The sequence below is a fragment of the Ostrea edulis genome, chromosome 5 (genome assembly GCF_947568905.1).
Source record: "Ostrea edulis chromosome 5, xbOstEdul1.1, whole genome shotgun sequence".
NCBI classification, from domain to species: domain Eukaryota; kingdom Metazoa; phylum Mollusca; class Bivalvia; order Ostreida; family Ostreidae; genus Ostrea; species Ostrea edulis.
The window spans coordinates 33,771,481-33,784,116 of NC_079168.1; the positions used below are offsets into that span (position 1 = coordinate 33,771,481).

Here is a 12,636-nt window from a genome sequence, read left to right on the forward strand (position 1 = left end):
GTAAGTAGATGGAACCTTGTTATAAGGCTGGATAAATCATGATGTGCAAGCTTATTGGATTAAAGTCATGTTTTAAGTCGGATAAAATTTGCATGTTTAAGATTGTAACCTACGACTGTGCAGGGTGTTGAACTGATATGTACCTGCAGCTGAAGTTGAACTAGCTAGTTCTCTAGCCTTTCCATGCATATATGTATCATTGCTATGGCCATGGGAATGTGAAATTATCCCAGATAAAAAGAGATTGCAGATTTTATATTTTATGGATTTTAAAGTGCTTTTTAGTTTAAATCAATTAGGAAGGTTTCATATGGGTTTTTTTTTTATGTCCATGTATGATAATATTCATCAATTTAGTGTAATTTTTCAGCCCAATTTTACAGCCCAATTTGCATTTTAGGCAGTAGAGATAGAATTTTTATTTACCTGTAGACCTCTTCTTATCTTAAATTTTTTAGACAGATTTCCTTTGCTCTGATAACAGTTTTCTCCAATTTCATTGTGAAGCTGATGTATAGATTGTAGAGGTGAAGTACACCTGATTGATTTTAAAGATGTTTTTATTTTTTATATGTATATATAGTGTAAAATAATAATGTAAAAAATGTTAAGTTGATGTCATTTTAGACAGTGTCACATGCTAGAGTTATGGAAAGTAATTTCATATTCTGCAAGGTCAATACTTAATTGACATTTTCTTCAACAGGTGAAAATAAAACACATTGTCAAGTTTTCCAAAATCAAATCTAATGAACATCGAAAGGTCTATTGTGATAGAATTATATTTGTTAGTGTAAATAGGGTACATTTTTTAATGAAATGTACCAAAAAATTTTCAGGAGAAAAAAAAAAGATTAGTAAGAAACAGGGGGTGATAAGATAATATATGCAGGATGTGTAAATTGTGAGTTGCCTTATTTGTTGATTGATTAATGTCAGTATTATATGACTCCGTGTGAAGTCATTCTAGGAGGATTACATCATGTCTACACAGCGACTGGTACAGAAGGGTCTTTAGTGTGACCCTGATCCATCTAACTGCATGTTGTTGTTATTTTCCTGACATTAGACTCATCATTCAGAGTAATTCGTCTCCAGGGCCCGCGCATTATAGTTTTATTACACTAATAATCAGAATGTTTGAGCAATATCTTTACAAAGCTTAAGATAGAAAGTCTGTTTGTTTTGAAGATATAAGATTGCTGTTGGATTTGTGCCACATTTAGTGTAAAAAGGTTGTTGTTACCCTTGTGATGATTTGAAATCCTTCAGAAAGATTATGTAAGAACATATCAGATGAAATGAGTCCCATTCCAGGTAATGACAATGAGCAATACACACAGAATAACTGATGGCTGTTTATGTAATGTAAGTGGTATAGTACTGATAGAAATGAATTGTCACCAGTGAGCAGACAGGTGGTGTATATATTACAATTCTATCAACAGTTACAGTTGGGCAGCAGTTTTCAAGGGCCAGTCTTTTTAGTGGTTAGTGCCCTGGCTATCTGTCATTAGTGAAACTTCCTAAATATGGAGGCAATGCAAAATAGTATTAACAACTGTGTCCAACTTCTGGTGTTGTTCTGTGTGATGATGAAGGCTGTTCAATTAGCGAGGGAGGACCAATCGCCAAGGATACATGTAGATTATAAATAAGAAAATGTACAGGAACATAATGATACAACATGCATACTGCAATACAGCATTTATAAATAATCACACCTTGTCCGCTAATGTATTTCAGAAGTGATTTATTTCAAGGTGATTTGGCTTTAAGAAACAGGTGGAATGTGTTGGTAGAACTGTAATTCTTTGTCTGATTGGCTAGAGGGAACAGTAGTTCATGCAATGATTTATTGATATTCTCTCTTGCACAGGAAGTTCCTGAGAGGAATGATGGGTTAAAATCAATCTGTTTTCTGTTTTGCAGACCATTCAAAAATCTTTCAATCTATGAAGGCAGAGATGCTTGTGATGATGATGTGTAAGTTATTTTTTATATGTTTAATTTCAAAGTCTCAAAGTATGATGTCTTGTCTAAGATTTAGATGTTACAGAGTGTTCAAGATTTCCTATATCATTGCAATACAATGCTTTACATGCAGTTTTGAACTAACCCTGATTGTCATGGTAGCATTCGCTGTGCGAGCTGGGAGTCATGTATTAGTCTCGTCTGTGGTTCTGTGATTCTTGAAGGACCAATTAACCTATATAATTATGTACATCCTGTGAATGGTCAAAACAAAAAATATATACATAAATGTTATAAATTTTTTAAAGAAACTGTTTTTAGAGACACAATTAGAGGTCCTTCAAAATCTAACCAATACTGTACTGATAGCAATTTTTTTTTTACACAAGTCGCTGTCAATCCCAAAAAGGTCAAAGTTCACAGTTGTAATGTGATGCGTTGAAATCAGTTGGGATATGACGACTTGTAAATATTTTGTCTTAAAGGTATATTATATGCTGAAATTTGTATGAAAATGCTCATTTTCTATTGATTCTGGATGACCTTAACCTTTGACCTTGACCAGAATTTCAAGGTCAAAAGGTTTTGGATCACATTACAGTTTGTTCTGTCTCCATACAATGAATACTTTAGGAGTTGCCAATTTTTACATATAAATCATAAACTTTCAGGGGGTGTTAACTCCCTTTATGCATCAACAAACACCCGAAAGTAAGACTCGGTCTTTTTACCATAGACAGCTTATAAATTTCGTGAAATATCAAAAGGTCTATCCATAGAAAGGTGGAAAGACCTAAATAGTTTATTCTATACCTTTTTATGCATGATACCATCATGTCCCATGTAGGCTACCAGGTAAAGCTAGTCTTGATCAGATTTAGGTAACAGAATATGAATGGCCACACAACATACATGTGTTTATCACTGTCAGACAGCTTTAAAGCACATTTCCTTTACACTCAGGTGGAATACAAAAGATATCCTGAACAAGATGGAGAGAGATGAGGATCATGTGACTTCGCTGTTGCTGAATCTGAAGCCGTGGACGCAGTACGCAGTATACGTACAGACTTACACCACATCCTCAGCCAAATTCGGAGCCATCAGCAATATTGTCTACTTCACTACCCTTCCATACTGTACGTCACTGGGATCTTCTCAGATTAAAATGATCATTGTTGTCCTTGTTACTGGAATATTACTTCCATGACCTACTATAATCCATTTTTATTCATCACTGTGCATTGCTTGCGGGTCATAATCTTTTGAACACTTTTAAGTTAAGATTTATGGGCTACTTTTTGCCAAATTTTGTATATGTTAAACACCTATTGTGTAAGGGGAATAAAAATTGTGTATTTCATGGTCCTTGTATTTATGGAACATTAGGGTTGCACCAAAACCTTCAAGTGATAGTCCAGTCTTTAAATAATTTATCAGTTGTAGGGTATATTGTAAACAAACTATTTATGTAACAATATGAACATGGAGGCCTCTTCTAAAATTGTGCAATTCATGGTTGAGGTACAAAGCAGAAGTGTAATAAATTTTCCATTTTGCTCCTGAACTCAAAATGTATAGGTGCCTTCCTTTGATCATTGTTTCCTAAAACACCTACACTTTTGAGGTCAAGGTCATGAGATACATGTAATAAATGAGGGATCATATGACTTATGTAAAATATTTCAATTGACAAGGTTTAATATTTAGTTCTCAAGTAGAAAATGGTCAGATATCTATACAATATGAGGTCAGAAGGCCAAAGGTCAAGGTCGCAAAGAAAATTGGTTGGGAATGTTGGATGTGGTAACTCAAATATTGTGAAATTCCCTGACTTTGTATTTGATGCCAGGTAGGTAAAGGTGAAACAAAAATGGAGATTGTGGGCCACAAGATCCAAGGTCATTGTTGACCTGACCTTATGACCAAGACCTGCAAGAGTTTGTCTGTTTTCTAGTCAATTTAAAGTTAATGAAGACAAATACATTTTTTGCATATGATCAACATATCCTTTTTGCCTCTGTTGTATCCCAAAATTGATCTATTTCCCAGTGTTAACATTTTGATAATATTTCATCTTTAGAGTAAGTTACCACATATGAAGATGTTGTAGAAAATGATTTGAAGAATAAAGAATAAATTCTCATTTTCTCTCAAGGTTACAATTAGTATGAATATTTCTATATCATATTGAAAGAGTGATGTCGTAATTGATTTTCATGAAGTTCAGGATATTTGCCTCTCCCATAATACAAGTGATAAAATTTTTCTTTTGTAGAGGACAGATGGGGATGCTTACTACATACATTTTGCGAATTGAAAAACATTTCTTTATGTATAGGTTTGAAAATTGATTTTGCTAACAATCATAATGAATATGTATTTGTAGATCCTACCATACCAGACAAGTTACGAGTGAAGGCTTTAGCACCAGGGACCCTCAAAATTATGTGGAACCCGCCCTCCAACCCCCACGGCAATGTTACACATTATGAGGTGTACTGGAGAAAGCGCCCCCTGGTGCATGAAAAATTTAATGAACGAAACTACTGCACAGAGCGTATGTGATTTATGAGAAGTTTGGATGTTTAATTAACACTAAACATTTATAACCCTTATTTTAGAAAGATTTTTCAAGTGAATTTAAAAATATATACATGTACATATTAGGCCAAAAAAAAAGTAATGGTGTGGTTCCTATTATATGCTTTTCAGAAATAGAGTGGGTAGGTTTTATTTTTTTTTGGACAAAGTATTAATAAGGTCTGTAACTCTGGTGAATATAAATGAGAGAGATGCATGGTACTATAATATTGTGTAAATGTCACTGAAAACTATGGTACCGTCTGAACTTTTTGACGTCTTAAATTTCATAGCGTCATCAATATTTATCAGGTAGCTAAGGGCAGATAATTACAATAATCCTGGGGCCCGTTTTACAAAACAACTTACGACAAAGTCGCAAGTCTTAAATTGTATTATACAGTTATTACTTTAAATGAATGACTTAAAACTTTTCTGAGGCTAAATTTTCAATATTTTCTTTAAAAAAATATTTTGCATTTGGAGTGAATGATTTACAATAAAGTTGAAAATTCCAGTATGTAAAGTTTGTCGTAAGTTCTTTTGTAAAACACACACCTGATCTTTTAGAAATTAGGGTTGGGATCAAAAGAAAAGAAGGCATGTCGCACAATTATTTTTTTACGCCCAAGTATAATGTAAAAATCAGCCGCATCAGACATAATTTCAAATTGTGTCGTATTAAAGATATTGTTTAATGTGAGTTGGTAAGAAAAAGATATTTATACCCCCCGCAACAAGTTGGGGGGGGGGGTATACTGGAATCGGGTTGTCCGTCTGTCTGACCGTCCGTCCGTCTGTAGATGCAATGGTTTCCGGGCTCTAAAGCATTATCCTTTCCACCTACAGTCACCATATCATATATATGGACTACCCATGGGATGAAGATGTTCCCTATCGATTTTGGGGTCAAAAGGTCAAAGGTCAAGCGCATTGGACATCGAAGTAGCAATATGGTTTCTGGGCTCTAAAGCGTTATCCTTTCCACCTACAGTCACCATATCATACATATGGACTACCCATGGGATGAAGATGTTCCCTATCGATTTTGGGGTCCAAAGGTCAATCGCACTGGACATCGAAGTAGCAATATGGTTTCCGGGCTCTAAAGCGTTATCCTTTCCACCTACAGTCACCATATCATACATATGGACTACCCATGGGATGAAGATGTTCCCTATCGATTTTGGGGTCCAAAGGTCACGTGCACTGGACATCAAAGTAGCAATATGGTTTCCATTTAAATTCTTTAATGGCTTTTTTCATCGCATGGAGATGCTGTGTTCCTAGATACTTTTTGGATCATAATACTGAAGTTTTACCTATTACCAACACCCTTTGGGAGATTGGGGTAAGCGGGGGGTATTCTTAGTGAGCATTGCTCACAGTACCTCTTGTTTCAACAGCTATGTGATGTTGATAAATGTATTGCAGCACTAGACAAATCAAGGGCACAGTCAGATGATCTGTATGATGAGGAAGATGAATTTGAACAAGGTCGGGACATGAGTAGAGATTACAACAACAAAACAATTCAAGGAGAATGTGCGTGTCCAAAATCTAATGAGGAGGAGGAGGAGGAAAGGAAGGAAAGAGAGATGCAGATTGCTTTTGAGAACTTCTTGCATAACTATGTCTACCTCAAGAGGTAAATAACGGCAGCATGCTTATGTAGAATTCTTAACACTGACTAGGGAAAAATGGCAGAATTTGGCATTGTGTGACATGTGTAGATAAAAGTTTTCCCAGTCTCTCATTATCCCTGTATGTATTTACTCTGCGTGAAGTTTGAAGATTGAACTAGATTCAAAATATCTATGTCTTTGATTTAATTAAAGTTTTATTTATATAAACTTTACTAAGCATTATTCTCGCATTCTAAGTGTTTTTATTTACAATCATAGATTTAAATTGTCTGCCATTTCCTTAGGCGTAATATTGCCAAGAGAATGACTTGTATAATCAGGAGAAAATATTACTAATGATTGGTGGGGGAGTTATAGAGCCCAGAGATTTAAATTGCATGGGGATTCGCCAACACTTGGTTTTAGAAATATGTTCACGAAAGGAGATTTTTTATGTATGAATTGGAATGTCCATAGAAATGTGTATAGTGAAAATAAAATCAGTTTTCCTCCAGTTATTTTCTGTAAATATTGTAAAACACACCGATAGCATGAACTATCAAATTTGCAAGTGTTATGAATTTTTTATCTTAAATGTTTCTTAAATGTTGTTCATTCCGTATTTTTTCTTCTTTCTTTTTATATTTTACTGGAATTGCTGCATTTAAATGTTATTTGACATTTCTGAGTACTATATATATATATATTATATATATATATGATATAGAAACTCAATCTTCCAGTTCATATGTCTTTTAAAAGGGGAAACCCGGCCATTATTTAGCATGCAGAAAGGAACATTGTATAGGGTTTTTATTTTACATCAATTTACCTCAATTTTCATTGATGTTGTATGAAATCATGGTCATTCTCTCATGTTGAAGGGGGCCACTTGCACAAAACATCAAATACACATATTATTGTCTGAGCCACTTGCAAGAATATATGTTTCATGTTCGTCCAATAGATATTTTATCACTGCTGTATCACTCATTACATTAAGAAAATGCATCCATCATGCTTAAAAAAAAAAAACCAACAAAACATAGAGAACAAAAGAGGGGAGATAATCCTCCCACTGAATTATACCATAAGTTAAGGAGAGTGTAAAACTCTGGGACGCTTATTTTCTAAACTGACTAGGGGGGAGGGGGTTGAATGCTTGTTCTAATACTAAAGAATGTGTGTGTTAAGAGTGTTTACGTACCTGTCTGTGTTTTCTCCACTAACAATAATACTGCAGGCCTCGCGTTGTATGTCGTTTCTTTTCCTAATGTTACAACTTCTTTGTTATCACATCTAGGCACAAACAAGATGGGTAAGTAGAGTTGAAATGAAGCAGATTAAACAACAGTTTTCAAAACCATTTTTAAAAAGTCTGTATGAGTGATGCACCATCTGCATTTAAAAACTTAACTCTATTACATGAACGAAAACTCCTACCTCCAGGGAAAATTTTTGTGTTTCACTTAATGTAAATGTAGACTGCATCGTGTAATTTCTGAATTTATAATGAAAATCATAACAATGAAATCCTACCAATTCTTTTTATATAACCACCATTTATATATCACTTGTTAAGTGCAGTGAGTTATGTTTAGTTTCTACTTTTAGTTTCATTTTTGTGTTTCACTTCTACCAAAAAAACCTATTGTATTGTCTACTTTATAATTTTTCATATGTATCTTCATATCATATTTATTAAATGTTTGTATCGTATAGAACAAATCAACAAAAATTTTCCCTCCACACATTCACTCATGGCATAACATTGAAGAGCTTGAAAAGATTTTTACTGGGAGATTGTGTTATACTTTCAATTTGCTGTTTGATGTGTTTCAGTTTTTTGAGGTAAAAGGGAATTTGATGTTAAAAAACTTTTGGCATGATAATACTTTGTCTCATTCTTATACTTTGATAATACTTTTTTCAGAGTATTGCAAGGAAATTTTTTTTTGAAAAAAAGCTTTGTTCTTTCTTGGTATTGATTTTGTGAGCAGAATTTAAATGGAGTAAGAAATTACGTTAGTTTGGGGGGGAGGGGGTGTATTGTTCAATACATTCTTAAACAATGTCTTTTTCCCAGTAATCTTGACTTAAAAAGAATAAATATTTATGAGTATAGAAGATTTGTATTGTGCTATCTGACAATATTTACTATATATCTTTGGCAGAATATTAAGTACCTTTCGAAGGTAATAGTTTTTGACATGTGAAATGTCTATATAAATATATATATATCTGGCACTATATAAATCTTTTAACTACAATTACAATTATAGCTCAAAATGTTGTGTGAAAAAAAAAGAAATGACACTTGATTAAAGTGTGTTGAAAATGTTATGCTGTGATTGGATTCTTGGAGTTAAGTTAGAGCTAGTCCCAGGTCCTGAGGCAGATTGAAGTGACAATTGACCTAATGGTAAAAACAAGATTTTCTGTGAATGTGGAAATAACATGTGTTTCTTGTTTTATGAATGTGTATGGAGGAAAAGGGATGCACAATTCAATCAATATTCTTAAAAAGTTTGAGAATCTGAGTTTTTTCAGTAATTATCTTCGTACATGTTAGAAGAGGGGGAGGGTTTCAGAGGAGAGGAGGAGGGGTTTCAGAAAAGGAGGGGGGGGGGGGGGGTGAGGTGTTGAGAGAAGGGGGATGGTTTCAAAGGAGTGGGTCAGAGGAGGGGGAGGAGGTCTTCAAGATGTCAGATATTTTCTTGGAAAGAATGATGTAGGTTCAGTACTAAAGATACTGGAGTGGAAGGTGAAGGGTGGAGGTTGGTATAGATAATAGCTTGAAGTTAAGGATAGCACATTGTCCGGTTTGTCTTATCTTTAGATTATGGTTTTAGTCTCACAAGGGTTTTATGTAGCCATATTTTTTTTTCACTAAACAAGATTTAGATTTTAACATTTTGAATTGAATTTATTCCCCACTTTCCATTTTTAAGAAATTTCTGTGATCTGTTAGACCTTCTTAAATCCAATTGAATTGATTAAAAAATGATGTGGGACAGATATTAAGATATTTTTGATGGTGCTTCAAGGACATACTACATATTAAAAAGGTGGAAGAGCTAGAGGAGGGTGGGTGGGTATTAAACAGAATAGGTCAGGATGATAAACTATTACAGTGGAAGAGCTAGAGGGGTGGGTGGTTATTAAACAGAATAGGTCAGGATGATAAACTATTACAGTGGAAGAGCTAGAGGGGTGGGTGGTTATTAAACAGAATAGGTCAGGATGATAAACTATTACAGTGGAAGAGCTAGAGGAGGGTGAGTGGGTATTAAACAGAATAGGTTATGATGAGTACATTAAGTAGAGGGATCTTTGGGATGGGGAAACATTATTTGTATGTAGTTTTTGGATGTGATTGAATTGTGCTGGCAGATACACCTATTGAGTGTGAGATATATGTAAATGTATTGTTTTGTTCAAAGTCTGGTGTTCATGTTAGATTTCTTCACCTCCTTCTCTTGATCTTCTATTAAAGGCCTGAAAAAAAATCCGTCTTGGATTTGCTAGATAGATATATCTGACGCCATCTTGGATTGCTACTTAGCTACCGGATGCAGTCTTCTGCTTCATGGCTTACATCTGCTGAACCTTCTCTGCTCTTTCATTGTCTTGTCCTGAGTCTGGTGTTGTCGTATTCCTGAGACCCAGCTCTTTGTCTCCCTGGATACCTGGGTTGCTATGTAGATCAATTGTCATTTAGGCTATACACTGTCCCCCCCTTTTTTTACAGGAAGAAAATTAAAGATGAATATTTTTTTTTAAAGTACTACATTGTGTATGATAAAACTATTTAAAACACTGTTATGTATTGTTATCATGGTTCATTGTTGAACGTTACATCTGTCTTAACAAAACAAGGATTTTGTGTTAATAGATATGTATATTCTGTGTGCATACATTTCAGTGTCAAATTTGAATATTTAATCAATGGGCCATGACGTATGATTACCATATGTAAATGAACTAGAGACACTTAGTAATCTCTGGGGTTTTTTTTATATCAAAGTATTCCACTGGTTACAGAAATTCAAATTTCAGCTTTAGTTGAACACGCACCTTCCCACACCCCCACCCCTGTCCTCAGTAATACGAAACAATTTGGATTTATGCTTTGTGTATCTTGATATCAATGTATGTGTGTATTGTTTGTCCTTTCGCTGTAATCATATCGATTCCATGTTCTGATTGTCTTTTGTATAGAACTCATCTATTACTTTGTATTGTTAGAAAAAAACTACTTTAAAACAGAAGTGAAGAAAAACCAACCACATTATTATTGATAATTACATCTATGAAGCATCATTTCATGTGTCATGCTTATGCTTGTTCAGATCTTAATCAGCTGGTCCTCTGAGTTAATGGCCTTGTTATTAATATGTATACACAACGATGGAAGCTTCTGCTAAATTGTTCACACTCGCACCAACCACCTAGAGAGTTATGCAAGCACATCCCCCATATCTCTTTTAACAATCTCAGCCAAGAAATGCATGAATTAAATTACACAGAATTGATTTAATTAATATGTGGTTTGTTTTTGCCTTTCCAACAGCTTATTTTTAACTTTGCAGACAATTTAAAAATTCTTTAGAAGCGAACATTTTGACAAATGTGATATAAGAAATCTCGCCCAATAAGAAAAACTCGTCTGTATGGTTAGCACATTATCCTAGGCCAAACCACAAGTTAGTGTTTTCATTGTGAAATTGAATTATTCTTTTTCCAAAAGTACATTTTTCCAGGTATTTAAACAGAGAAGAATTCTACATAACAAATGCTGTAATATGTTTTGTTTTGGTGATTCATTGTCATCGTTTGTGATGTTGATGAACTGGTTCTGTGACCCTGTGCTATTTTAAAATTCTATAATGGTATCAGTATGGGAAATATCAAATAGAAAAGAATTCAATACAAGTTTCATTTTCAAATTAAGTTTCAATTGAATTAATTATATGAAAAGGTCAACATGTGAAAAACAGAATGGGTAATTAACACTGACATGGGATTTAAGGTGACATGGACATGATTTGAGCTGAAAATGTTCAAATTTTAATGTTTAAAATGCTGAACTAAAGTATTACTAATGATCAGCCAAAATTTGAATGTCAGTAGTCAAGGTACATGGGAAATGCAGAGTTCACAAGTCCTTGTTATGTAAACATGGCTCATGCCTTGTTTTGTTTACATATAGGTTAAATAATCTAGTAAAAGTTTCGTTTAAAGCAGATTTTTTCAATTTATAAGTGAATTTGATAACACAATAAATTGTTTTCTGGTGTTTGGCACATCTCATTTTGTTTTAAACATGCTATTTTCTATTAAACAGTCTAATGTAAACAAAAACATGGCACTAGTCTTATTTACATGACAAAGAATTGCAAGTGCTGTATCTCACTTATAACTCAACAACTGATATTCAATTTTGGTTGACCATTATGATTAGAAATACATGTACCTTAGGTAAGCATTGTAAACAATACTTCCAAGGTATGTGGGGTGGGGTTTGGGTACACAATTGAGCTGCTTGCAAGATTGGAGGGTAAAGAGAAGGATGGGGGGACTAGTGATCTGATTCAAAAACTTTTTGTCAAAAAAATTATTCCTGGATGTCAGTTGATTCATTAATAAAAGCCTGTAATGTAGCGTGTGGACATTTTGTTGTGTTGTGTCGTTGCTGCTTCGTGTGTGGTACCCGTAACTTCATACATAAGAAATTTCATCATTATGTAGTGGATTCTATCTGATTTGTAAATCTGAATCATACTGTGTTGGCAAAACTCTTTATCAGTGAAATAAATGGTCGCACATCTTATTCTATGAATCTTGCCAATATACAAAATATCAATGACTTTTCGGTGTTCATTTCCTATAAATTACCAGTAAATCATTACATGTCATCTGTTTGATTTTCAGTCTCAACAACATGCTCGTCGGTGTAATGCTTTAGTCTTTTATCGTGTTTTGTGATTTTGTGAAGTTTTTATAGTCAGCAACATTCTGCTGTAGTAATCACAAATGGCTTGTATTGCTTAATATTACCACAGGGCAGATTACGGGCCCGGTCCCCCTAAAGGAATGCCGGAAATACCCACAGATTTACCCACAACATCGTGAGTTTGACCACATACCACCAACAATTTAAAGAGTCGGCCAACCATTTTTTGTAGCTAGTATAAAAATGCACCTCTGCCTATAATTGCCATCATCACTAATAATATGCATCTTGCAGTATCTAAAAGATAATTTTCATACAAGACTTGCATGTTTTATAACAAGGTTTATCTGATAAATATGATAACACAGATGAACTTTTTTTTCACACTGATTGATAATGGCCTTTTCAAAAAAAAAAAAAAAAAAAAAAAAAAAAAAAACTCCAAATTATTCTTCAGTGAAGAAAATTGAGACATTTAAAAATTCATATTATTGATGT

The 12,636-nt window shown here is 34.0% G+C and overlaps 1 protein-coding gene across 5 annotated transcripts in view; it reads left to right on the forward strand.

Moving 5' to 3' along the window:
• LOC125652933 (insulin-like peptide receptor) overlaps positions 1-12,636 on the forward strand; it is an 80,860-nt gene that overhangs the window by 47,417 nt on the left and 20,807 nt on the right. For 2 of the 5 annotated variants that reach the window (XM_056165846.1, XM_056165850.1), the window contains exons 9-14: positions 1,933-1,986; positions 2,938-3,113; positions 4,364-4,534; positions 5,992-6,205; positions 7,486-7,500; positions 12,248-12,313. In XM_056165846.1, coding sequence (XP_056021821.1) covers positions 1,933-1,986; positions 2,938-3,113; positions 4,364-4,534; positions 5,992-6,205; positions 7,486-7,500; positions 12,248-12,313 — 696 coding nt within the window. The remainder of the gene's footprint in view (positions 1-1,932; positions 1,987-2,937; positions 3,114-4,363; positions 4,535-5,991; positions 6,206-7,485; positions 7,501-12,247; positions 12,314-12,636) is intronic. The other 3 variants (XM_056165848.1, XM_056165847.1, XM_056165849.1) reach the window with 3 other exon arrangements.